This window comes from Microchirus variegatus, assembly GCF_963457635.1.
Source record: "Microchirus variegatus genome assembly, chromosome: 4".
Classification (NCBI taxonomy): domain Eukaryota; kingdom Metazoa; phylum Chordata; class Actinopteri; order Pleuronectiformes; family Soleidae; genus Microchirus; species Microchirus variegatus.
The window spans coordinates 7,164,863-7,192,132 of NC_139805.1; the positions used below are offsets into that span (position 1 = coordinate 7,164,863).

Sequence of the window (27,270 nt, forward strand, 5' to 3'; positions counted from 1 at the left end):
TTCACTACAACACTTGGTAGATTACTAGGTAAACATACAGACGCAATAAAACCCATTCATTATGGTGGAATGTTTTTAGTGAATTCCTTTATCACTAACATTCAGTAAATCTACAATTTCCAAATCTAAAACATACGAACCCCTCATTGTCTGGGTCCAGTATTACAGACAGTTCAGAGAGAACCAGTCCAGCCAGAAAGTGTTGCTCTCTGAAAGGGACGGACAGTTCAAACATGTTGGCTATCTTTTGGTCCTGGACATGTGTGGAGAACCCAGAACTCTGAAGCAAAGAAGAGAGTGAGTTACTGAAAGTGAAAACATTAACATTTTAACAGCGAGGGACTACTGATCTCTGACTGACTCACAAAACACTGTACAACAACCCTTCATTTCTGAGTCCAAGTCTGACCTGTGAAGTTGCTGAGGATACAGAGGGGGAAGGAGAGGCAGGAGGTGTGAGGAGGCTGCAGGGCAGATTGAGGGTGACGTAGTGTTCATGGCTGCAAACAATTCTCAAGAAATCCAGCCTTAAAGACTCCAGGGTTGGGTTCTGCAGAGCATAAAGCTTTGTGGACACCTGGAGAGAGGGAAACAATGCGACATACATCCTTATAATAATACCAAATAATTACAATCATCAAATATCACAATTGCATTCAAATGAATAATTTTTTCTCTCTAAATATTCAAAAGAACACCATAAGATTATCTAAAAGGACAATACCTAGTCATTCCTTTCAAGAAAAAAAAGCACCTTGTGTTTTTTTCAGGGGAGTCGCACATTTTATTTTACACACATCTTTCTGCTATCTGTTGCTGGAAGTTAATCAGATACCTAAATATACCTCATCTGCTTTCTCTTTCTTTCTACTGATACAGCTAGAACTGCATTGCCATTAATCATTACCAGCTGTAAAAGATAAATATATGGCACAAAAATAAATAATTTACCTGTTTCCAGTATGCCCTGATTAGGGTAAAGACAAAGCCTCGGTCCATCACTGACAGTAAGTCGTTGAGAAAGAAGGCCAGACTTGTGTTGAGTCTCTCCACAAGCTCCAGGTCCTAATTGCATAAGAAACACATATTAAAAAGAATATAGAATTGGTGGTTTGAACATAAATTATACAGTCTGTTAAACGGACCCTATAATGGCATCTCTTCTAACCTTAATTATTGGGTTATGCTGATTTTTGATATTCCACAAATAGTATGAGAACCCTTTTGCAGACAAAAAATACAAACTTGATTTGGTCAATAATTACCTTCTGGAAACGGGAAACAATGTCCCCAGCAATTGTGCTAACCAGAGCTGTAATATCATCCATGAAACGTTCCGGGAAACGATTCTTCCTGGGTGACTCCAGGCGTTCAGTGAAGTAAAGGTGGTGGATAATGCTCTTCACCTGTGGCCAAGGTGTTCAACACAAGATATAGTATTGTTTGGACTGTACAGTAAATGACTGATGAGATCTAAGGTTAATTTGTGCCTGTGTCGAGATTGTTTCCTACCATGAGTTCAAAGAAAAACCAGGCCTGCTGTAGAGCTCCCTCTCTGACGCTCCCACTGCTCACCACCCACTGGAGGGCCAACTCCTCATGGAAGAGCTGAGTGGGACAGGACAAGACATAGAGACAAAGCGGTTGAGAGAAAAAGAGCGATGGGGGGGGGGTGTGAAAGCAATAGAGGCAAAAAATAATTGTGAAGCAGCAGAAAAAGAAACCTTTATCTTTGCTTAAAATATATCTGGATCAACATGTTGTATATAATTTAAGAAATCAAATTGATTTAAAACTCCTAACTATAAAAATAACAAGCGGTTAACAATCTTTATCCAGTCTGGTCCAGAAAAGCTCCTGCAACCCCAACACTGATCATTTCTATGAAGACAAAGTGAGGTTAAGTGAAAAAAAATAAGCATTTTAACACAAATTTTATCAAAGAATATAGTTTTCAACTGTGTGCTTCACTTTTCACTTTTAAGAAATGAAGAAACAATAACACTAACCATGCAAATGGCACAGTTGTGTTGTTTAAATGCGTACTCTTGAGATAGAGAATCAATTCCTTTCTTTTTGCATGGAGAAAGTCTTCTTCATTTCTTCAAAGTGTTGAAATGCATGTATTTATTTATTTGTTTCTTTCCTTTTTTTAAATGCAGAACCAGCATCAAACACAGTCCGGCTAACACACCGACTTTAGTCCAGTCTGGAAAGTATTTCTTAATTAATAAATATGGGACGGAGACGAGACCTGACTGAGATCTGTGTGAATTGTGGGGACATGAGGTTAAAAGGTGGATAATGCTGGTATCCTTTCATGAAAAATAAAACTCACTGATTCAGCAAATGAACCACAATGTACGAAGACTTCCCAGACAATGTGTGCACAACACTCTGTAACACACAGTCAGTGTTAGCCAGACTATAGCCAACATCGAGGTCACGTCAAAAACTCCTCCACACATTCAGAACAAGGAGGCTGATCATTGACATTCAGCATTCAACAAGACTCCACAACCACCAAATACGACATCAACCAGTCCAGAGGCACACATCCACAGACAAGACGGGTGACGAGGCAAAAAGAGAGAAGAGGTGGGCAGGGTTGGATCCTCTCCCAGCGCCAGTGGCTCTACCTTTTTTGTGGGTAACCGTCCAGTTAAAGTTTGCAAGAAACTGGCGCTCTCAGTGTGCGAAGACATGCGATTGCCACAGCGCTCCATGGCCTATGGGTGGGATGAATGGAAGGGTGACAACAAGGTTAGTGGAGGAACAACAAGGTGGGGTTGCCCCTTTTTCCCCCTCAGCACACACAGAGAGAAATGTGTCTGCTGGGTCACACTCGCACAGAGTTGTCACACATGAAGCACAAAACAGTAAGACGCAGGACAGAACACAACACTTAAGTGTTGTACCCATAATCTACAACAGTCAGATACATATGTAGTTGAACAGATGAAGGTGAACAAATTACTCCAGATATATAAATTTGCAAAAGGAAAATATCCTACAGAATCAAATGTTTATTAGTAGTAGGAAAATGATAATTAAGTTCCATTACAGGTCAAATTCAAATAATGTTACACACATTATTCATCTTTGACAATGTAATCACATTTAATGTGGTAAGCTGTGATTTGTATGATTACAATATGCAAAATGAATTTTCTCTTGGTTCTTTACATTTGTAATAGTGTACGTGTAAATTAGTAAACAGTAAAAGGCTTATGTCACGACAACTTAAAAGTGACAAGGAAATATAACATCATGACGATGGACAATGACCTCACATTTCGACACACATTCATCCCGTGCACCAGTGGTAAAGTGAGTGCTATGTAGGGTTAGTAAGTCATGCAGGGCCACTAGGTGAGAGTGAAGGACCATGGGACAAAAGTAGTGAGTGAATAAATTAAAAAGGCAATGACAGATGAAAGAAAATGAAAGAAAAAAAGTATTCTCTGGTGATGAAGGTAATTTCTAACACTGCCCTTTTTCTCCACCGTTCCTACGCTCTCAGTGAAATACTCACAGAAAGACTATGTCTTATTTTTAAGTTTTAAATGAAATGAAATGACCAGTATAAACCCAGTGTTTGATATTAAAGCAAAGGGAAGCCAACAATAACTCTGGAACCAATTCAACTTTGGCATCACCTGGATTTACTATATCCATTTTTTGCTGTAAGTAATGAGAAAAAGGGAGGTGTTGTTAGGTGTGATTATGGAATTGGGATGACACGTACGACTCCAGCATGAAAGATACAGGATCATGGAGGTGACTGTGACTCCCATGGGAGAGCTATCATTGTACCAGAATACTGCAATATTATGAAGTTTTGGCATCTTTTGTGTTTTGTCAATGCTGCTGTACTCTGCACAGCAAAGATAATTACACACAATTAAACGTCATGTAACCACTAAAATGACCAAACAATGTGTTTAAGGGGCTAAATGTAAGCTCCTAAAAGAATTATCTATGGCAACGCCTGTAGCCACAACTGAACTACAGCCGGGAGTGAACATCCTGGACTCCAACAGGAGTCTACAGTATTTTACCCACAAACAAGATGCACACTGATCAGACGACAAAAGCAACACGTGTTTCTGTGGAGTATGTGTTGGAGTCTGTGTGGTGCTGGGAAGCGCTTGTTTGTTTATGTTAGCAGACTCCATTCCTATGCAAACTTCAACAACTATATTTAATTCACTGCTTTGTGAGCAGAAGTCAGCGCAAGTAAAAGAAAAACCGGACCATCTACTGGCCAATTGTTTGTAGAACATTTGTATTGCGTTTGTATTTTTCGCTGTCCATTTATTGGAATTAGAAAAATTATTGAAGAATGAATAAGCTTACAAACAGCCCCTTTAAGTAACAACATAAAAACAATAATTTCATCGAAAAATAAAATGAATTCCCTCCAGGCCCCAACAATTACTTAACTCATAATAAACCAAAACTCCAAATATCCCAGTATCCCTTGAAGGTGAATAGAGTGATTTTTTTTTCATAGTGAAGCAAGGTGGAGGACAGGGCATTCAAAAACCACCTGCATGGTTTCTGGTGCGGACCCGGGGCTGGATCCCCAGGCAGAATTCTTACACCCCATGGTGTTCACCCACGAGTTGGAGCGGTCTAAGCCCTAGGTGCCAAGGTCAAAAGACACAAGGCAGGCAGGAGTCGAGGGGATAAGTGAGCAGCACGGGGAAAAGGAGGAGGGAAGGAATAATGACACGTTACAGAGGTTCAGAGGTCAGGACTGCTGGAAGATGCCAAGGGCCAAACGAGGTTAGATGTCAGTAAACTAAAAGCCGAAATCATCACCACAGAGGATCAAAGCACAAATAGGTTCTCTCTCTCTTTCCCTTTCTCTCTGTGTCAGAAATAATTTAATCTTCTTCAGAGACAAGAGAAGAAAGGTTTAATTAAGTATTAGCAGCAAAGGGAACATTCATTAAACAACAGGGCTGCATCCATCACATCACCGTTAAAGGTAGAGCAAGATCATCAGAAAGGCAGACTGCACCATTCACTCACATGTTGGGTTACAGTCAAGCAAATTACAAATAAACCAGACAAAATGAACAACATCACATCAATCAAAGCAAATAAAGAAGAAAATACAGCAGGCTGAACCTGAAAAGACTACACTATTATCAGTGTCCTATTGAAACAATGTGCAGTTATATCTTCTTTCAGCATCTGATGTACTGACTGCATGTCATGTATGCATTTCACAACCTGCATAGACTGAGCATTGTGTGTGTGACAGGTTGCTGTTACAGCGGTTAGAGAGATAAGATGTCCAAGCTTGTGTTTACGCATTGGCTATACAGTTTACTAAAAAAGATAAAATATGCCCCATGGTCACTATGCACACAGAAGGCCGCTACTGTGATGCGAGTTAAGAACTATAGTGTAAGCAGCATCTAAAAAGCATCACAAATCAATAAAGCTGCCAGAACATCTCCATGTCACAGTATTTCACACTGCATCCACGTCCAGGGTGAAAAAGGCAAAAAGTGCAATGGGGACTAGTGTCTAAAAGACATAAACGTCAGTGCTTGTTCTGTCCACATTAAGAGGAACAAAAGTAAAATGTTGAATTTTGAGATACTCTGATCCTTTAACAGGAACCTTTGTTGAACGTTTTACTTTTTATTCTTTATCATTGTGTATTGTATGTATTGGGTAACATCTACTGCATGTCTGTCCGTCCAGGGAGTGGATCCCTCACCTGTGGTTCTCCCTAAGGTTTCTACCTTTTTTCCCTGTTGTAAGGGTTTTGTCCCTGGTAGTTTTTCCTTACCCTGGTCGAAGGTCTAAGGACAGAGGATGTTACCAACCCTGTGAAGTCCCTTGAGACAAACTGTGTTTTGTAAACTGTGGGCTATACAAATTAACATTGATTGATTGATTGATTGATTGATTGGTTGAACTGAGATAAAAATAAAATAAAATGGCAGGCTCAAGCACAATTACTGATGACCTTACCTTGCTTCCAATGATAGAACGGACCTCATCGTCAGGCGAGGTGGGCGTACCAGAAATGTCAGGGTTACTGTTGCTGAGGCTACGAGAGCGGTTGAGGTTGAGGCTGGCTGGTCGAACAGCTGAGCGAGCCATGGTGGCATAATGTACCGAACCTCCTAAGCCCCCCGGGCCTGGTACAACACACAGGATGAGATGGAAATTATGGCAACCGAGCTATTACGGGACATAGACTGCAGTCTTCGGAATGCAAAATCGACTCTATGACAGCAACACTTTGTCTGTTTTTGAAACTGGAAGTTAAAATTCTCAATCACACTGGAGTCCACTTGTATTTGCCGTACTTTCATTTCTATTTTCCTCTCAATGGGACATTTTTTAACATAAATTGAGTGCAAAAAATAAGATCATTTTCTCAAAGACTTCCATTCAAATGGAGTTCATTTCACAACCAGCAGAGTCGCCCCCTAGTGGCTAGCTGCTTCTTCAGTCCAACTTCTTGGGCTTCACTTTTCCAACATCAAGACTACATCCATTCATGTCCACCATAGCAGACCTCTGTGGACTTAAATCATAAATTATGTTGGCTTTGTGGAGCAACCAATATGTCTTGGCAGTGGGTGCATTATGAGCCAATATGGGGTCTGGGGGAAATTGTCTAGTCTACTACACATAAAAACATAATTTTTAAAAAGGAAAAACAACTTAAAAATGCACAGCAGTGCATATCTACCTGTTGAGGATGAGTTGGGGTCTGAGTTAGGCAGAGGACAAAACAGATATGGATAAAATAAAGATACAAAAAAAAGAGAAGTTATGGTGGGTAGGTTTGATCACAGACACCCAGTGACGAAGAGATGGAGGTTGCATTAATGTAGTAGAAAAAAAGATAAAGAACGTGGAAGAATGTGAGTAGGTAAACTGTGATGAAATACCTGGCGATGGTGAGTTGGGGTCATTGCTGGGCAAGCGGAAAACATAGTGGATATAAGAGGACAGCAGGCTGTTACGGCCATGCATGTCTTGGCTGGTGTCCAGGTACTTGTGAAGCCGGTTCACTATGGATGCCATGACCTCGAATGATGCCTGGCCCAGATTCACTAAACAAACAAACGTGTAGGCATACAGACAGGTGCAAATTGACATACATGTCCATATCTACATGTACATAAACACAAAAAAAAATCTAGGAAATATACAGATTAGTTATTTCTTAGCATACATATTTATAGCCTTTCTTCATATCAATATAAATAGTGCTATTGTAAATATGATTCAGGAGTAAAGTAAAACAATCAATACACGCTAGAACAATGGACTTTGCACTGCAGGAGGCGCTTACCTTATGCCCATGTTTGTCTGATCCTCAGTCTTGTATATTAAACTTTACTCAATATAATATTAGCTTTAATTAAAAAAAAAAAAAAAAAGATCAGATGTACTTTGTGCGACAGTTATCAACAAAATTATATCAAAAGTACGCTGCCGTACCAGACTGCACTGCAAACGGGATAAAATAATGTTATTTGCTTAACATCACCCCTAAGCAAAGGGAGCTTTGTGATGATTTAACTTACCTATCTGTCCAGCAATTACCGGCGGCCGCACCACAAGCAACACCAACTTGTCAAGTAGGAGGTGAAGGAATCGGACCACTGGTTCCAGCTGGGAAGAGTTGAGTGCCGCGATGCTGGTCTTAAGCTCTGCCTCCAGGTTGTTCTCCATGATGCGCATGTCTCCTATCCTGACTGGGAACATGTGCTCATCCAGGGCATGGACCAAGGCAAAGAATTTATCCAAGTACTGATCCTAAAGTGGGAGAGAGTGAGGCATTTGGTGAAAAGGAGAGTAGCAAAACAAACAGGGTATAGAAAGAGATGGAAAGTAACAGACCAGTAAAGAACCCAAAACCAGAAGTTACATCTACACCAGTGCAGGTGATGCAGACCTGCTAAGGCTTGGTCAGGGGTGCCACTTACCTTAGTTAATGTACAATCAAAATAATGTTGGAGATATAATTTGAATATAAGCTATGACCTAATTGGTCTATAACTCTGTATTCTGCAAAATGAACATTACGAGGAAGGAACACAGTACACAGTACACAGTACACAGTACACAGTACACAGTACACAGTAACACAGTAAGTCTAATCTTCACCAAAGCAGTGATTTATGAACACATTAGTTACAGTTAGGCTCCTGGGAACCATAGTCAAGCACCCCACACCACAGCTGACACAGAGATGCAGTAGATCTCAATAACAAACTGTGAAAGCCATCAACAAATAAACTGGTGTTAGAAAGGGATTCCTGTTTACATGTAGAAATATTACATGTTGTTTCACTTTAGTCTAGATGTAATTAAATATGATTATGTTTGTGTAATGAAAATCATTATTTGGTAACAATAAACATGCTCTTGTTTGTTCCTATAAAGAATGTTAGGTACATTTAAGTTTCCACGAAGCTCAAATATTATAGATGTTATAAGACAGATGGAGTGGGCAAATGAGAAGTGACAATAATGAATCCAAATAAATCATCAAAAACATTATTGGTGATTAAAAGAACACTGTTACCTGTGTGTGGATGGCAGAAACAGCCACCACTTCCACATTAAATACTCCTCGATGGTTGTCCACCCACTTCATCCCTGGGAGAGGAACCTGAGGAACAGTCCTGATTGTTTAAATCTGTGATGCACAGACAAAACTAACATTTTTCAGAATGTGAGACTGAGACTTGCCACTGCATTGTTGGATATATAATATTCTGGCTGCCCAAGCCTTAACATCTCACTCAAAATGAAATTAATGAGTACTGATGATGTTTTACCTTTAGAAAAGGAGCTTATACTCTATCCTATTACACTCCTATGTTTAAACACTTATCTTGAGACATTTGTAGCACACCAGTTCCTAACCATAAATAGGAAATAACTAATACAAATAAGTAATACATATATTGTAACTTTCTCTTGATATTTATGTACAAGAAAATGTGGTTGAGGTCTTACATCTGGTGAGAGAACAGAGTAGGATTGTGGAGGCTTTTCCAGAGACACAGGAAGACAGAAGTGTCCTGTCCGGAGACGCCCATTCTGTAACATGGGGATCCACTGAAGACACGGGAAGTTTAAGACCCAGAGGACAAAAAGCACAATGTTACAAAAGACTTTGAAGATAATACAATTACTAAATTCATCATGGTGTTCTTGAAGTTTCAGATGCACAATACATGTTAATCATCAGGATTGTGTGTACTTTAACTACTGCATCTATGCACATTTAAATTAGCAGCCCTTGTTAGCTCTACTGTAACTGTACCAGTGACTACAGTACAGTTACGTACAGTGTATCCCACAGGCGTCTCCAGAGGTGTATTCTGCTTCTGCTGGCAGCTGACGTGGTAAAAGGTGAAGAGAATGTGATGGTGGTCTGACAGGGATGCAGGCAACTTCATCTTGACCTCATCATGAAAGTCAGGTGATCTGAACACAGCATTTAGAAAGAAAATATAAAGATCCTGATACAACAAACAACTTTTCATTCAACAAAGTGCTTAGGAAAGACAATCACCATGAGTGATTGTCTTTGCATGAGGAAACTGCAAGTTAATGCCCAGAAAAAAACAACAACAGCTACAGCCAGCCCACCAACAAAACCACGAGCCTGAGGAAGAAAGGGTCAGAGAACAATCCTCAACTCACACTGGGAACTTTTTTTTTTAAATCACATAGCATAAAAAGAAAAACCTCAAAAAGAAATAACAGGAAAAGAAGAAGCGTTCCAGGTTTACAGAAGAATTCTTTAAGAATGACTAGATTAATTGGATTAGAAATCCACGACAAAATCAATCACCAACTACTTTGATAATCAATAAATCTGTTTCAAATAAAATCAAGATTGATTGATAGTGAAAATATTCATTTGCGACAGCCCTACAAATCTTGTAAAGGAGAGCAGTGTCATTCATTTTTTTTCTCATTTGTCTTTAAGGGACTGACAAAAGAAATATTGTGCCATTTCTGAGCGAAATGTGGACTATAATTGACCATTAACTATAAGTACCTATACAGGCTGGGTATGAGGGTCTCAGGTCTGATTGTCCTACTCACAGTGGTACATTATTCACAGGTTGATTAATTTTGGCCTTGAATGTTTGACCCCTGGGTGACAAATGACAAACCACTGGGTGTCGTAAAAAACACCTAATAGTGGTGATAAAATATTAGAGACCCCTCAACTCTTATGTACAGATGGAGGAAACTCGCGCCAAGGACACCACATGACAATATCCAGAAGGTTGACTCAACTCTTTCTTTAATGAATGCCATCAAAGGCAGGGTAGTGAAGGTGTAAGAGTAGATGTCACGATAAAAGTTGAATTAGAAGGTGAAACATGTGTGAGTGTAATTACCAATCATCCATAACAGGCTAGACATTTCAGACTTTCAGAATCTACGGTTAACATATCACTGCCAAGGGATGCCATTAAATAAATCATACTGCAATAAAATGCATAATGATAGACATTAAAAGAGTAACACGAATAAACATGTTTTTTTTTTTTAAATACAGAGCTTTTTGGGATCTTAAGTTAAATGTAATTACTTAGCAGTCACAGAAACTTTCTATTGACTAGTTTCATGAATGTTTTAGGTGATGTTTGATGAATGGTATTCACATGGCAGAGACTATTAAACCCAAATTGAGCAAAATATGACAAAAGACAAGTGACTTGCCTGTTATGATACACAACAGCAGTGTAGGCCTCTTTAGCAAAATCTGCACAGCTAGACTTCCCAAATATCACCTGAGGGACCATAAACACAATATTAACATTACATAGCATTTGAATGTATCTGTTTCAATTAATAAATTAATCAGTTGCTACATTCAGCGGAGTCAAGGCACTTGATAATATTGAAGAAACCAAGAAAGAAGTAGTGGTTATGTCAAATGATCACAGCATACCGGCATTGCATTGTTTGGATCCTCTCCGTTCATAAATTGCACTTTCACTGTGATGTTTCGGGCAGAACCTTGGCGGTTGGCGAAGTTAAGACTCTGTGGGTTCACATACAGCAGATTCCTGAAAAACACACATAAATGTAGAGAGACAACAAGCCACATCAATGATGAAGTCCAATGAGAGCAAGCATAAATACAAGAAGGCAATAATCTTTTTTTTTTTTTTTTTTTTAAATCGTGCTCTAATGACAAAATCAAACACATTTAAAAATGTTTGCCCTGGTTTGCTTGCATAGTTACCTCAGATGCACGAACTGATAAATTTAAGGGGAAAAGCCATAGTGTATAAACCACACTCTGATTGGTGAATACAGGAGGCTTGGCCTGTCTATCAGTAACCATGGAGGGTACAGCCTAAAAATCCTGAATCAGCTTTCAGAGTAGGGAGGTGGAGAGTGAAATGAATATGTGCCATTTGCCTAAAAATCTGATAATGAGAGGGGTTTTAAGGAAATTGTAACCACAACAAAGTGACAGTGTAATGTCAACAACATAAAGGGAAAACATATGAATTACAGGACAATTATAGGATAAACTTCTCCAAAACTTTAGAGAACAAACTATAAAAAAAATCCCATAAATTACACCAGTAAACACTCCTCTTGTATGAATTGTATTGCAGGCATCAGCTGTTTGTACGGCACAACTTGAGTTTGTGTATTGTCCAGTTACTGCCAGCAGATGTGTTATAAAAATCCTCCGTCTCATCCTTCCCATCAACACTACACTACAGAGAAGATGGAGGACGACTTGAAATAGGAAGTGTAAAGTAACATGGGATCAGCTGACAAACCACAATGACGTAGTAGAGTCAGTGGGGGGCGGCCCCCCAGAGACAACAGCTGGGACCACAACTGACAGTGAAGCGTGGGAATCGTCTGATGATGAGATTTTGCTTCCATGTAACTTGTCCTAACAATTTTAATGGCCGCTTCAAAGTAATTGTTGCGCTTGATCTTATAATAGACCCAAAGATGGCTTTGCTGTGGCAAAGTGGTACAGTGTGTATCTCCTTCTAACCAGATTAAACTTAACTTAACAGATCTTGCAACTGTAAGACAGCAGATACACACTATTTCCATTTGACAAAAGAGAAAAAGGAGACCTGGTGACAAAGTTATTCACTGGTCAGGAGCATGGAGAAGAGGAGTGGTAGATAAAGAGCAAGTCTATTTCCTGTTTCCTCCTGTAAGTCTGTTTCCGCATAAAATCACTTCTTATTTAAATTAGAATACACAACTCTGAAGTTAATAAACAAACATAGACGTGGACACCCGAATAGTAACTGATGGGTGGGGTTGTTTAGCAAATTTGTTTGCAGTTCGTTAAAAACTGCTAATGTGAACTTGGAGACAAACATGCCAGCTGTGCAGAGAAAGGCCCCAAAAGTGTCAGGTCAGGTTCAAACACTTAACACATTATCACTGTTAAACCTCAGTGCTAACCACTGGGCTGGAATAAAGGACACTGAAAATCATTACTGGCTTTATGCTGATAAAGCATTACTGGTTCATTCATTTAGTCTATGGCCATTTTTTTCATTTCGAAAGGGTTTTTTCTTTCTGCTCGATTCGTATGAAAAACGTAGTGGTCTTTCATTTATGAGGTAATCCATCCGTATAACTGCAAATCACTAGAAAGAGCTCATTAAGATGACCATGGTATTTAGGTGCACTGCTCGAGGTAATGGGTCAAATACACAGGAATCTTCTGCTATTTATCATAATGTAAATTTAATGATGTAACATTATTTTTGTTTTGCTATGCACGGCGACTGTTCAGCTCATTTTCAATGGAGACATTCCTATGTGAATAAAAACTAATTCAAAACAAATGGAGTGACTCCGTATGAAAGCAATTACCTTTACCACATCAAAGAACACGACACATTTTAGTTCCAATTGGAGGTCGGAAATCGTGAAGGAAGTACTGCCAAAAGGATAAATATTTATATCCTATTAAATACTACAGCAAGTCATTTCAGCGATTACTTTCTCCCCCTCTTCTGAGCACATTTTACCAACACTGCAAGTTTGCTTGAAGCAACTTACTTCCCCACTCTGCTGAGGAGGTAATATATAACGTAGAATTTCCATAAAAAATAGTTTATTTTTTACGACAAGACAGGAATGATCATTTAAAATCTGCAAGCTAATCACTAAGCATTTCATTAGGAAAACACTTTCTCATTCATGCAAACATTCAATCAGCCAATCATTGAGGCACTGGCAGCAGTGAAAAGCATGAACCCATGCAGACATTGGTCTGGAATTTTAGTTATTGGTCAAATCAAGCATTAGAATGAGGGAAATTGCAACTGGTTCCAGCATGCATGTATGACTATGTCTGAAACTGCTGATGTCCTTGTATTTTCATGCACAACTGTCACAAAATATATAAATACATTTTGAAAGTAGTGGAAGCAGAGAGAAAAAAGTATCGCGATTGAATCAACAGCATAACTGACTGATTCACAACCACTGTTAAATTTTGATGGCAAATCAAAAAATGTCATCACATAATGTGACATTTTGGTTTTGCCACACTATGCCGTGCCCCTTCTCATTATCACCCAAAGAAAAAAAAAGAAAAAGTTCAGTATACAACATTCACCAGGTGCGTCACTCCCTTCTCTACTTTGGATCACCAGCATTAGCTTGGCTGTATGACATGTATGGACAAATTAAACCAGGTTAAGCTCCAACACTGAGCTGACCAACAAACCCATATGTCAGTCCAAGTCTAATAGAACCCTTTTTGGATTTGGTAGAGCAGGAGATTATCCCACACAAATGCACAGTTGACAAATCTGCAAGAATTTTGTGATTAAATGTTTCAGCGTAGACAGAAAATGTTGTTTCTGACGTCATGACACAAAGGATTGAGGCTGTTTTGAGACACAAGTTTAATTGCATCTGTACATTTATGTACAGCTTCTGGAGATGCCATGGCCTGGATCCCTGAGAACTATCACAGATGCAGCTCTCCCAAATCTGAGTTTGGTGTTTCTCCAAGTAAAGAGCTCATCAAATGTACAGAATATTCCTCATATTATGTTGGGGGCAACTAGTTATTATTTATGTGTAACAAAACATAAAAAAAAGTTATGATAAACCTCAGCAATAAAACCAAGATGATAAGTAAACATCCACCCTCCACCCTGACATCATTCATGCTAAGGAGCTTAACCCCAACACCAATGCCAGTAACACACACTTCCCCACGCTAAGAGAGAAGGGGTGAGAAGAAAAAAAAACCGCTTGGTGCTAGGCTGATTCAGCAGCATATTAAATCAAACCTAAGGGCATTAATTACATGCAGCCTTATCAATCAGAGCAAAGTGTGCAAGGTTATAAGGTTTGAAATTGATCAGGCTGACAATCCATCAAAAACCTGTGATGGCCATTGTTGGCATTTTGCTGATCAGCTAAAGCGCTGCACCACGGGTAGAAAACAGTGTAGGGTGGGGCATGATATGGAAAGGGGATTGGGATTAAATGGACAGTAGAGGAGGCGGGGGTAAATGTAATTTGCTCACTGCTGTGATTTGTTTGTTCAGGGAAGGGAGGGCTCAAAGGGGGATTTGGGAGGAGGTGGGGTAAACAGCTAAAAAGTAGTAGGGGTTAATGATCAGCAAATCTCCCCTCCTCTGCTGAGGGGGCAGTATATATATAACACAGAGCAGCCTGCTGCTCTCACATCATTTTAACAGCAGCGAGGCTTATGATGCGAGAACAGAGTTTTGTGCACAGCACAGAGTAGAGGAACGTGTGCAACAGTGTTTACGACGGTCATAGCTATTCTACAACCAAGAATCTTACGGCAAATTTATGATGAAGCTGTTTTGTCTCGTGCTGCTACTTGCTAGTTTCACTGCTGCTGTCCATGTGGAAACTTCAAGTAAAGAAAGGCAGCCCACTCTGCCCACACAGGTCTTTACCATGGAACCAAGTCCTACTGAGACAAAGTCACGCTTTGCCATGCTGGATGATGTTCGACTACTTGCAAACGGCCTCCTTCAACTTGGCCAGAGTTTACGGGAGTTTGTGCACAAGACCAAGGCCCAAATCAACGATATCTTGCAGAAGCTTAACATCTTTGACCGCTCTTTTTACCAGCTTTCAGTCGTCACATCAGAGATCAAGGAGGAAGAGGAGGAGCTGAAGAAAACCACTAATTTCTTGAAGGCCAACAATGAGGAGATCAAGAACTTGTCGCTGGAAATCAACACTAAGATCAACGGCATCATGCAGGAGCGCACAGAGCTGCAGAGCAAGGTGGGGAGCCTCGAGGAGAGGCTGAAGGGACTGTCGCAGAGCCTTGTCCCTGCTGAACAACTCAGTGAAATCACAACACTCAAGGTAAGAACCTTGCGGATGCTTATGCAATTCATCTGACTATGTTATTAAAACTTTCAGTCACTTGCATCAATGGATCATATGGATATGCACATCAAAAGACGTGAAATAAATCAATTATTTTTAAAACATTTTTAAGAATTCAACATTCAACCTATAGCTGTAAAATGTAGAAATACAATGGATAACCAATTTTTCCATTATTGCATATTCAGCAAGTGATTGAAGCACAAGAGAAAACAATCAACAATCTACTGAAAGCAGTGCAAGAGCAGCACGATCAACTCGACCACCAGAAAAACAAGATCAAAAACCTGGAGGAAAAGGTAGACAACCATTCATCATGATTTCACCATATTTTGACTTTCAGAGTCAAACAACTGCCATCTGTGAGAGGGAAATTCTACTTTACTAATAAGTTTTTTCTTTAAAAAACAAAACATAATTTAACTAACAGCAGATTAACTTGAATTTTCTTGCAGCTAAGTGATGACATTTTTCAAGATACAGTTGACAAGCCAATGGATTCAGACCCTGCAGTTCCTGATATGTTTGAATATCTGACAGAAAATGCAACTGGCCTGGATACAAGAGGTACAAATTATCAGTTGTTAAAAATATGTATTAATATGTAATGTCCTATGGTGAAATTTAAAAACTTTGTTTGGTTTATGTTGGTTATGTGTGCAGACCTCCCCATGGACTGCAGTGAGCTGTTTCACAAAGGAGAGACAAAGAGTGGAATTCATGTGATCAAGCCAAACAGATCAGAGCCATTCAGCGTTTACTGTGAAATGGATTCAGGTGGGTGAGACCACAAGAAAAAGTTCCCAATGAAAGCATCAAACATGTTTTGTCGTTCAAATGCATTCATAAGAAGGAACACGGGTATGTTCATACATTTAGGGGCAAGGAACAAACAGAGAAGGTTATCAAACTAGTCAGCCACAGGAACAGGTTATCATGAAGGCCAGACTGAAGGGTAGATAAACAACATTATCCATGATAGGAAAGCTCCCTGATCCTTGGGTAAACATGTGTGTGACTTGAAATACATTTCTCTTTCACCAGATGGAGGTTCAACCGTCATCCAGCAGAGGATCGATGGTTCAGTGGATTTTGACCAGACATGGGTGAAATATGAGAATGGTTTTGGAGATCTGGAAAGTGAGTACTTTTTACACTTTGGTTGTGACACACATACTTTTGCGCAAGAAAATAAAGAAAATAAAACAATTAAAAATATTATTACAAAATAGTGAGTTTTTGGTTCAAGTCTTTCCCAAAAAGCCTCATAGAAAATAGAATAGTGTTGCATGTTAACTCTGACTAGATAAAATGATAACTTGTCATGTCATGTCGAATTCAGACAGCTCAGATGAAAATAGGTGCAGTCGTGCTGCGTTCCAAAGAAATACCACCTGCAGCAATGAACATTGGATCACTCTTTTACAACTACATGACTTAAAATTATAACTTGCAGCTTACCGCTCCCTGCTACCTCAGGCCAAGGAAGACTAATACATGTATATGTATTAGTAAAGGTGACTAAAAGCCTATGGGAGATTTATTTGAAATTGATAAATGTTTAAGATAACAGCCTTATTGCCTTCTAAGAAGTCTGTTTTACTGTATGTTCACACAGAGGACTTCTGGCTGGGCTTAAAGAAGATCCACAGTCTTGCAGAGCAGGGAGCTTACATCCTACGAGTTGATATGGAGGACTGGAAGGAGGATAAGCACTGGGCCGAGTACCGTTTCTCGTTGGAAGGTCCCTCCAAGGACTACGCTCTTCAAGTCAGCAACTTCTCTGGTGACCAAGCTGATGCCATGGCCAACATAACGGGCATTAGATTCTCCACCAAAGACAGAATGAATGATAAAAACCGAAATCCCAACTGCAATCGTAGTTACACAGGTAAAGAGTTATATACTAACTTGCATATACAAGAGCAGTTATATGTATGAAAGTTTAATTGGCTCAAATAACGGCTTGTTTGGTGAAAAGACAGATAAATTATGTTTTAAATTACGCCTCTTTTTCTGACCCTTTGGCAGGTGGTTGGTGGTTCAATGGCTGCGGCGAGAATAATCTTAATGGACGATATTTGTGGCTAAGGACAAAAGGTCGCTCTTCAAGGAGAAGGGGCATTCACTGGAAGCCTAGCACAGGATCTTCATACTCCCTAAAGATGACCAAGATCAGCCTACGACCAGTCCTCTCTCCTAAAATCCTCAACTGAATACACAACTTGCATCCTCTTTCACAAAACTACATGCAACTTTAACAAACAGTAATAATATCTAGTGTTCCACCAACACGTTTAACAGAGGCATAATGTGAAATAAATCAGACATCATAGATATCTATAGCAAACAATGTTTAAATGTATGTCCAAAACTGACATGATCCCTGACTGCAGATAACTGCAGCAAAAATGCCACAAGTCAGACGTGCTGAACAGCCGCAATGATGCAACTCATGCTACATGGGTCATTAACCTACTGAGTCTGATCCAGCTAGGACAATAGAACTGTCATTATGCAACATCTGCAATCACTTGCAAAATTGACATATTGATCCATAATCAGCAACTCGATTCAGAGCTGGTTGCAAAAAATGTTGTGCAGTTGGAGTGAAATCTCCCAATGCAGCACAAGTTACAGTTTAGTTCTAAAACTGATGTCAATGATTTGTCTTTTTTTAAGTTATACACATTTGACTATTTGGTGATGTTTAAAATGCATTTTAAATAGAACTCTATGATGTGAAACTGGCTTGCATGTTTCCAAATGCATGTAAAGGACATACTGTCAAGGCAGGTCATACTGTATATGTCAATGCTGGTGAATGAGAGCTTTGCTTCACCAAATACAGAAACGGCTATGCAAAGGTTTGGCAGTGCACTGGTAAGCTTTTCCCTTTGTTTTCTTCTAGTTTTTTTTTACTCTGTTAAGTATTTAAACCATGTTCATGCTATTATATGATTAATGCTGGTATTTTTACAATCATCATTCCCATGTATTTCTTATGTTATTGAGTCATATTGACTCTTATCCATTAGTTTAACTGTAATGTAAATGTACCTCATAAACATTCCTCACTGTCAAGTTGCTATGTGCTCTTAAAGATCATATTTATGTTGACGCAATTAAACACAACGTGACCAAAATGATGTCTAAAATGTCCTTATTAATAAACAATATAACAATATGTCCATATTATTACAACTGACAGATAAATCAGGGTATAGATGGAACAGGGTTAGCTAGTTGCAGTATTTAAATTCAATGAGCTCATTGTCTTTTCAAATGAAAGGCATCAGATTGAGGGTGTTTGAAGAATTAATCTCACTGAATGGAGAAAGAAAAGTTTAAGTTTTAAGGAAAACTTTTAAATAGATCATATTAAATGATAAGACCTTATATCTGGTGGTAAAAACATTTGTCAAAAATTACTTTTTAGGATTTTAAATGAAAAAAATGTAACAACACAATTTAATTTAACACAGTACCTATCACTCTCTGTAGAAGACCAGTTGGATCTGATATTAGTTAATCTGCAATAGGACGAGGACGACACCTGTTATCTACAGACAAACAAATCCCACTACTGCAAAACCATGTCAGCAGCCACGTCTGGAAATGAAAGCAAGTGACCTTGACAAAAATAGCTCTCGGTCAGATCGAACATTTGTGCAGCGTGCTGACAGACATGAAAGTGTCAATGTGCAGACCTTGAGCTGAGGTGCACTGATGTTGACAAGTTAAACATTTTGATTTCAGGATTACCAGTGCATGTTTGCATCCTGCTTAAAATGCGTGTGACATATTGGCCTCTGTTCACATTAAAGAAGTATAGGTGAACTGTCTCAGAGCCAAACAAAATCTACTCATGGCAAAATCCAGCTGTAGCTAATGCAAAGCGTGATAACTATTGAAATTTGGCAAGTTTGCATGCAAGCCTATGAAGAAGGGCTGCGATGATGTGCTTTTTTCAGAATTCTAATTGGGTACCATTTGTGTTGAGATTCTGATCTACTGAGATTCTACAAGTATTGAGAATGCGAAAATTCAAATAAAACTGAAAAATGTCTTCTGAAAACCCTGGATTGAAATGACACCGATGGACAGAATGTCCAATAGTTTTTAGCTTAAGTGGCAACCGTTACTTTGAGCTGTTTCTGTTCATCAAGCTAGTAACCCTCCTTATGAAGCTGCACCAGAGTGAACGTCAACATAAAAGCTGTGTTGAAATACATTTTAGAGTTGCATTAACATTCTTCTTTGGTGCCCCACAGCAGCCAGCACCCATAATAGTGTATTACTGCATCTCTTATCCTAATCTCCTACCTTTGGCTGGTATTGATGTTTTTCAACATTAACATTAAACACAGCTTAAGCATTTGCAATCTACTATATGGACTTTGGAGTAAACACTTAACAAAATGAAATGATCTCTAGACTAAACTGACTAACCTAAAAGTTCAGAGACAAATTCTTTTTGTGTACCTGTATGTGGTGTTTGGCACATAGACGTCCCTTGCAGGAAACTCCAGGATCTCCCTGGTGGGGCGTACTCTGCTGTCGGGGTAAGGTTTCACCTGCTGGAGGTCAGGGGTCAAGCAATAGTGGGGGTTCTCTGGAGCTGGAGAAATATCCAACTTCAACTGGGCTGTGGTGATAATTACAGAAGACAAATGGGAGTAAGTGAAAGAAAGAAAAGAGTGATGAAAATTACATTGTAAAAATAAATATAAATTGAGCACAGATATAATCATAGCACATACTTTATTTAAACAATAGTGCACTATCAGATCAAATAAAACAGCAAACATGAAACCACACAAATGAAAAATAAATAAAGTTTAGTACTATCCAATAAAAATAAACACAATTTTAACTCACAGAAACTACAACTACAAATACACCATGCTGCGTCTAATGAAAGAGACGGTGATGATGATGTAAATGAGAGGCTTGCTCTGGGTGGCGCTGTAGAGCGAGTGTCTGTCCAATATCCAACTTCAAACCAACTTCAATGCACTAAATAACAGATGCTTGCACACCGTGATTTGTTTGTTGACATTCATTTTCTCATTCTCATCGTAGTCTACGCTGAATCCTAAATGATCTCACACAGCAGACTTAAACGAAGACGGTGCGGCTTCAAACTTCCTTTTTTCAGAGTCTTGTTCACTCGCGCTGATTGACGCTGAAAGCGGCATGAGCAGAGCAGTGCTCATGTCTCTGCTCCTGAGTAGATATAATCACGCAGCGTTGTGTATTTTAATACATTTTGACGGACTGAAACGTACCGAAATACCGTTGTTTGTCGTTACGTATTGAACCGAACAGTGTGTACAGAACGGTTAGGTAAAATACTGAATACCGTTGCATCCCTAATATGTATGTAATCCATAGTTATTGGGCAAAATGGAAACAAATTGTAAGTTTCAAGTAAAACTACAGTGATGTTGTTTTTGACAATAACAAAAGAAAAAGACAATACAAAAACCACTAGGACACATGGAATTGTATTTTCCATTTCATTGGACATTTAAAGGAAATTAAAGGACACAGTTCTGTGAGCATTATACCTGTGATGGGCCTGAGCCTCCTCAGAACTGATGAAGGTCTTCTCATATCTGCTAGGAACTTATACAAGTCTTCATCACTCAGCCTGTCGCCCTCCTAAAACACGCACGGATAGTATTTCAAAAAATTTGAAAGTTCACCTTCTAACAAACTAATGGACATATCCCTCATTTCCCCCAGACTTGTTTATGATTATGAACATGCCGTATGTGCTACTGTGGATACCTGTTTGAAGAAGTTGGTGATGGTAAGTGTCGCAGGTCTGAAACCTGTCAGACTACATGCCTCATCTCCACTGGTGGTCCTCTCCAGGGAACGCCTTCCCATTATGCTTGAGTTCCTGCGCTCTGACCATGAGCCTTTTCTCTCTGCATATAAACAGGAAAAAAATCTGTGATTTTCAATGATCTGCTGAGCAAAAAAAAACATAGTCAACATCACCGATACTTTGTGAGGTCAAGGATTAGACAAACACCAAAGGGTCAAACTCAAAATAACACACAAAAGATCAATACGGCTAAATACTTTGCATTGCTCTCCGTTTGAATTTGCTTGACTTACTATTTGTTGATGTAAAGCAGTTTTTAGATAAAGGCTGTTGTGTTATTGACATGCTCATGAGCCTTGTGCGTGACCACCAGGCCATTCTGTTCCTTAATAACTATAAGTGAGTTATAGCAGTTCTTTCTGAGATAATGCCTTGTTGGTCCAAAAAGGTCAGAGGATAATGGACAGAACAGTTCAAGGCAACATAAACTAACAACAGTAAGTAATAAGTGGATGATGAATGTAAACACTGTGAACAAAAACATCTATTCTGAGAAATCATATCTGCAAGAGCAGAAGTTTGTCTGTTAACACCTGGCATTAAATGACATGCTGAAATGATTCCCTGTGACCACTTGGGATAGGAATTAACTTCCCAATTCAAACTGACATAATTCATATTTCCAAACATCAATGGAATGTGTTCCAAACCACCTCTGAATGTGGTATGAGTCAAGGGATTATAACATCATCATTGAGGTCGCATTTCTTATGATGGATGTTAGTACCAGGTGGGTAAAAGCATAAAAACATTGCTCAACATTGTGCAATGTTGTGACTGCTCATGTCCTCAGACAGCCTGTGTGTTTCTATGTGTTTACAGTTAAAAACACATGGGTTGTGTTTAAAGGGAAAGTCAAACCTGAGAGGCTCATTTCCAGCTCCGTATCTCTCTCGAGACTTCCAGCACTGTTCACAATATTCATAAGATGAATAGCAGTCCAAGCAAATGGCATTCGATAGCGACCAAGACGTTGGCAAAACTGTTCCGATTGACCGCGGAGCTTCTCCAGCTTCTCTTTATTCTAAAAAAATAAATAAAATAAGACGGCAAAAGGCAAGTTAATAATATATTTTTTAAAAAGTGTAGCCATTTTCTAATAAACGAAAACTCAAAAAGGATGGGATTGTGTAGTATTGAAACACAACAGGGGGGTAATATAATAAAAAATAATATATTATTATTGTTATAATACACCTGAGGAAAGCCTTTGTATTTTTTTGTGAACACCAAAATCTAATTGACACCGATCGTACCTTTGCTGCATCAGACTCCTTGAAGACCATGTAAGGCTCCGCACACTCTCCAATATCACCCTGCTGCAGAACTTTTTCCAACTGAGGACAAAAGGACACACGGTTTATAGGTGTCACACTCTTCCATAGCAGTGAAGTGATCATAAATGACATAGACTGTCAAATCGTTTTTTCAAACATATTTAAATGGACAGCATATATGACTTTCCTCTGGAAACAACATTTGAAAATGTCAAAGTCATATCATATTTAAGGTCCATTTACAACATCAGATATTCTTTTTGAGTGAGAGAAAGCATTGGGGGTAGAGGAATTTTACTTCTAAAATGATACTGGAGAAAAGGACAAAAGGATAAGAACTTTCTTTTCCTCACTAGTAAATTGTCATGGGGATAGTTTCCAAACAAGACTTGAAAGATAATACAAGATAGAAACATTCATGTGATCACTGTCTGACCTTGATGACCAGGAAGACATCCTGAGAGGGATAGGTAATAGAAAATATAGCAGAGCGTGCCAGTGTAGAGATGGCCGCCGTCTGAATGTGTGGACGCAGCATTCCCTTCGTCTGCTCAGAGTTCAGGTCAAAGAAAAAGTTCTCCGATATCTGAGGGACACAAACAAAAACAAAACTTTTAATACCCAAAATATAATTACAGAGGGGACTATTCATAGTTAACTATTAAACCAAGAGAGGCAGAGGTAAAGTGCTGCACACAGACTACTACAAAGAAGCAAAAATACAAAACACTTTGCAGTCAGTTAATGGTTAATAATCAGTAAGGGAGTGTCAGTTTCTGGTGAGGAAAAAACTCATAATGTTCATCCCTAAATTACAGGGTGTATTATAGCAACCTGACTGCTCATTCACGGTGGCTGACAATCATGACAAACATTTAAGTGACAAATGACCCACTTGTGAAGTAACAGAGCACCATAAAGAGCAGAAATAGATGAGAAAACCGCTTCCAAAAGCAAGTGCTACCCTCTAGTGTCTGTCAGGTAGAGGGTAGTGGAACAAACAACTACTTCTGATAGATACATAGTTCCAGTGTATGATTTAATTGCATTCCCAAAAGCATAACAGGGCCACAACATAAATTTTTATAGCCCACTCATCAAAACCGTTTTGGGCTTCCAACATTTTTAATGGTTTGCAGAAGTGACCCAACAACTCAGGGCTGTGGAGGCACAGAGGAAAGCATAACAGCTTACCTTTTTCTTTTCCTTGACATCATATAAGGCCAAACTAGCAAATATGGGTTCAATTTCGATTTCAAACCTTCAGAGAAAAAAAAGAGTATGTCAGCAGAAAGAAGCAGTTAAACAAAAGAGCTAAAAGGCTTTTTTTTTCTGAGAATGACTGTCCACCACTTACTTCAAGGACAAGCACTTGACGAGTAGCCTCTGGCCAAAGTGTTCTTTAGGTACCTCGGGCACACAGTGGCGTTCAATGGGCTCCTCCTACACATTCACATAAATAAAAGAAACAGTAAAAACTGTCAATATGATTGTGTACTTCTGTGCAGTCACAGTGTGAGGGAAAAAGTTACAACAAATTATACTGGTACCATGGGACTGGTTTTTAAGGTAAAGATTAATGTCAGCTCACAAGAATTCTATTTCACAATTCTACACAACAAGGTTTCTATATTGGTAGAGGGATATCATTAACCTCATCAAGGGCAGGGTGCAAAGCAAAGAGTTCACGATGGCGGCTGGCCTTGCGATGCTCTTCATTGTGCCTGTCAATCTCCTCATTGGGAGCACGGTCGAGCAGGTGAGGGAGGAGAGCATCAGGGAGCGAGTTCTTCAAGTCAAAGATGCTGCAGGCCCAGCTACCACGAGGTGTGTCGTCTATAGACATCGACCGCCGCTTCAGGTCATCCTAGACAAAACATGTCATTAAAAAACGATGACAACAAAAGTGACAACAGTGAGTACATTTCAGACTCAATCAGAATTGTGAAAGGACAAGAGCAGCTTGTGGCCTTCATGTGCACGCCAGCAGTTGGGTCTTTTTACTACTGAATGATTTAGTACCTGGTCATCCTGGTAGCTGCTGTTGTCAGGCATCTCATCAGCCTCAAACACTTGTTTGGGCAGGCCTTTCTGACGCTCCTTCTGCTTGTCCAGTGTGTTGGGGTTAAAGCCAGTACCGAGTTTGTGATATCTGAATGTTATCAAACACATTAAATGAGCAACACTGTAAATGGTCTATAGGATTTTTATATTTTACAGATAAAATCAAATGGTTATGTCCAAGCACAGTGAATCCTTACTTTCTGTTGACAATGGCCCAGTCTTCTGTGTATGATCTGACACAGTCTCTGACATGAGCATCAGTGTCCCTGCAACCAGACAAACTCAGTCATTGTTCATGCTTATTTGCAAGATGCAGATATCATGGAGCTATCAAGTACAATGCCAGTGATTTTGCATCTTTGTTGAAATACTATAGGCTTGGACTACAGTAAGAAACGTCATCAGGCCTACATGTTTTGCATCTGTAAGAATTTGGTGCAGCTTTTACAATAATATAAAACCAAAAGATGGAACAAGCAAAAGTTGGCTTCCTTTAAAGTCACCTGTTTCTACCCAACACCCATTAAAATGTATTTGTGAGTGTACTCAATCTCCACACCTGCTACACTAAATCATCTCTCAACCATCCAGGACCCTTACCCTTCCTCAGGGACTGCTTGTACCACTGTGCGACACTCTCTAGGTGTGTAAATGACCTCAATGTCATCATGGGGAAACTCAATCAGATCCCTCAGGGGACCAGACTCAACGATGGGAGGGTGAGTGATGAGGTACTCCTCAAAATCCACCGGCTCCACCGCCTCTGTGAGGGGAACCTGCGGGAGAGAAAGGGATAAGAGGAATGGGACAGGTCAAAATGTTGTGAAGAATTTGTCAGCTTTTCAAATCAACCGTCTGCCCCACTTTTTTATCTTTCGTAAATGTAAATAAATGTTTTGATATTAATCATATTAGATGACCCATTCACCATATAACCTCAGAATGAAGCAGCAGAGCCATGCGTTATATTAGCCGGTCTGTGAATCTGTGCTAAGTAAAGGACAAAGCAGTTGTAGCCTCCGGGTAATCTTTATATTTAAACAATCAATTCTACTAAAGAAAACACATCTCTAATATGGGTGTTTAATAAAAGTGCCAATTGAAGAATCGACTAATAGTTTCATGCATCATAGTCTGCTTCTGAAATAAAGAATCTCGAGAATCACTGTTTCAGAAGGTTCACATTTAAGTCTGTGTGTGTGTGTTTGTCCTCCCTCTTACTCTGTCTGTCCCCTACTTACTCTCTCCCTCTTGGGGAATTTGAACACAAATACTTTTCACAATCTAATTAAAAGCAAATTGTAGCCTAATTAAGGATGAGAAGGGGGGTATTTGCTAGCTGCTGCTGGTCAATTGGCACTACCCTTTTAGTAAACATAGTGTCTGAGGTCTGTTTGTAACTCTCAAGACACAGCAGGAGAGACTGTATGTGGTGGCCAAGCTAATCAATAATTATCCCTCATGGTCTTTAGCAAAACGTAAACAACATTTAAATGGCTACAAAGTCAACAGTAAATGACATACTCATCTAAATGATATATTATTGTGGTACACTTATGTCGGGTATTACGAAACAGCATAGATGTCAGTGATAGGCTACTCACTGTGTTGGTTGTTGTGGTCCCAACATTGAGGTTTTTAAATAGCTGTGGTGAGCCGCCATACTGGCCAGCTATCTGTTTCCTGACCTCTGCTGCCACAGTCCTGCAATCAGAGAGAACATATGTAGAAAGAGGGAGACAATTAATATTAAAAACATCACAGAGAAAAATAGATGACAGAAGAATCTCAGATACACACATTAATATCACAATATTTTGCAGACAAATTTGAATACCATACTGAAAGGCATTCTTTGTCATGAATACAGAACAGTTAAGATCTAAAATATCAGCAGTGTAAGTGCTAAAAATGCAACTGCGTCAGCATCAGAGAATAGTCATTTGAGACATTACTGCCAGTTTATGAACACTGTATAGCAGCACATGTTTCTGCATTACCTCCTTTAGGCAAAGAAGAGATGGGAACTTCTAAAATCATTTCACCTCATTAATGAATTAAAGACAGCATAAGTGAGATTTAACCATTTAGTTGTGACAGTAAAATATAAATGAGAAATAAAATGTAATGCATTTTTCAGGATTAAACTGTAATGCTGAGAAAACCAAATGGTAAGTGTTATTGTAGCTAATTTCCCATTACATTGTGATATATTTTATAATTCCAGTCCAAAGTTACACAGAGACAGCAGTCTAATTAAAATAAATGTATAATACTGTTTTGCAGATTTCTACTTAAATGCTGTTAAAGATGAGGTAAACCAATTTTAAGAATTACATGTCTCGTCCTTTCAGAATTTTCTTTGTGTGTGTCTCAGCTAATAGCCTCCAAGTGTTGTCCTAAACAAGATCATATTTCACACCCACACAGAAAGAAACTAATAAAAACCTCTGGACCCTGGTGGTCAGCACAAGGCTCTTGGTGTTCAACTGCTGCTGTAGTCACACATGTACACAGGTGCTTTAAATCACAACAACCACCACAACCACTCAGAGACTTTCACCTTGAACAAAACAACAACGCTGCAAGTTGCCTAAAGCGATAAAAACAAACAAC

At 39.2% G+C, this 27,270-nt stretch overlaps 2 protein-coding genes across 3 annotated transcripts in view; one reads left to right on the top strand and one right to left on the bottom strand.

The window, feature by feature from the left end:
- Positions 1–27,270, bottom strand: part of dock7 (dedicator of cytokinesis 7) — a 41,494-nt gene that overhangs the window by 11,387 nt on the left and 2,837 nt on the right. For both annotated transcript variants that reach the window (XM_083887611.1, XM_083887612.1), the window contains exons 2-28: positions 26,259–26,358; positions 25,255–25,430; positions 24,852–24,920; positions 24,613–24,742; positions 24,245–24,457; positions 23,948–24,033; positions 23,785–23,851; positions 23,027–23,176; positions 22,570–22,650; positions 22,175–22,337; positions 21,211–21,353; positions 20,988–21,081; positions 19,900–20,062; positions 10,973–11,090; positions 10,741–10,811; positions 9,348–9,486; positions 9,013–9,114; positions 8,576–8,662; positions 7,572–7,803; positions 6,930–7,094; positions 5,998–6,167; positions 2,640–2,729; positions 1,513–1,608; positions 1,266–1,406; positions 952–1,065; positions 410–577; positions 141–280 (exon numbers count right to left, since the gene is read on the bottom strand). In XM_083887611.1, coding sequence (XP_083743737.1) covers positions 141–280; positions 410–577; positions 952–1,065; positions 1,266–1,406; positions 1,513–1,608; positions 2,640–2,729; positions 5,998–6,167; positions 6,930–7,094; positions 7,572–7,803; positions 8,576–8,662; positions 9,013–9,114; positions 9,348–9,486; positions 10,741–10,811; positions 10,973–11,090; positions 19,900–20,062; positions 20,988–21,081; positions 21,211–21,353; positions 22,175–22,337; positions 22,570–22,650; positions 23,027–23,176; positions 23,785–23,851; positions 23,948–24,033; positions 24,245–24,457; positions 24,613–24,742; positions 24,852–24,920; positions 25,255–25,430; positions 26,259–26,358 — 3,468 coding nt within the window. The remainder of the gene's footprint in view (positions 1–140; positions 281–409; positions 578–951; positions 1,066–1,265; positions 1,407–1,512; positions 1,609–2,639; positions 2,730–5,997; positions 6,168–6,929; positions 7,095–7,571; positions 7,804–8,575; positions 8,663–9,012; positions 9,115–9,347; positions 9,487–10,740; positions 10,812–10,972; positions 11,091–19,899; positions 20,063–20,987; positions 21,082–21,210; positions 21,354–22,174; positions 22,338–22,569; positions 22,651–23,026; positions 23,177–23,784; positions 23,852–23,947; positions 24,034–24,244; positions 24,458–24,612; positions 24,743–24,851; positions 24,921–25,254; positions 25,431–26,258; positions 26,359–27,270) is intronic.
- angptl3 (angiopoietin-like 3) lies at positions 14,860–17,630 on the top strand (the record flags this gene model as incomplete). The annotated part of the gene is made up of 7 exons (XM_083887717.1): positions 14,860–15,390; positions 15,603–15,713; positions 15,870–15,981; positions 16,078–16,191; positions 16,459–16,554; positions 17,033–17,305; positions 17,446–17,630. The coding sequence occupies 7 exons, from the start codon at positions 14,860–14,862 to the stop codon at positions 17,628–17,630; spliced, it is 1,422 nt and encodes a 473-aa protein (XP_083743843.1).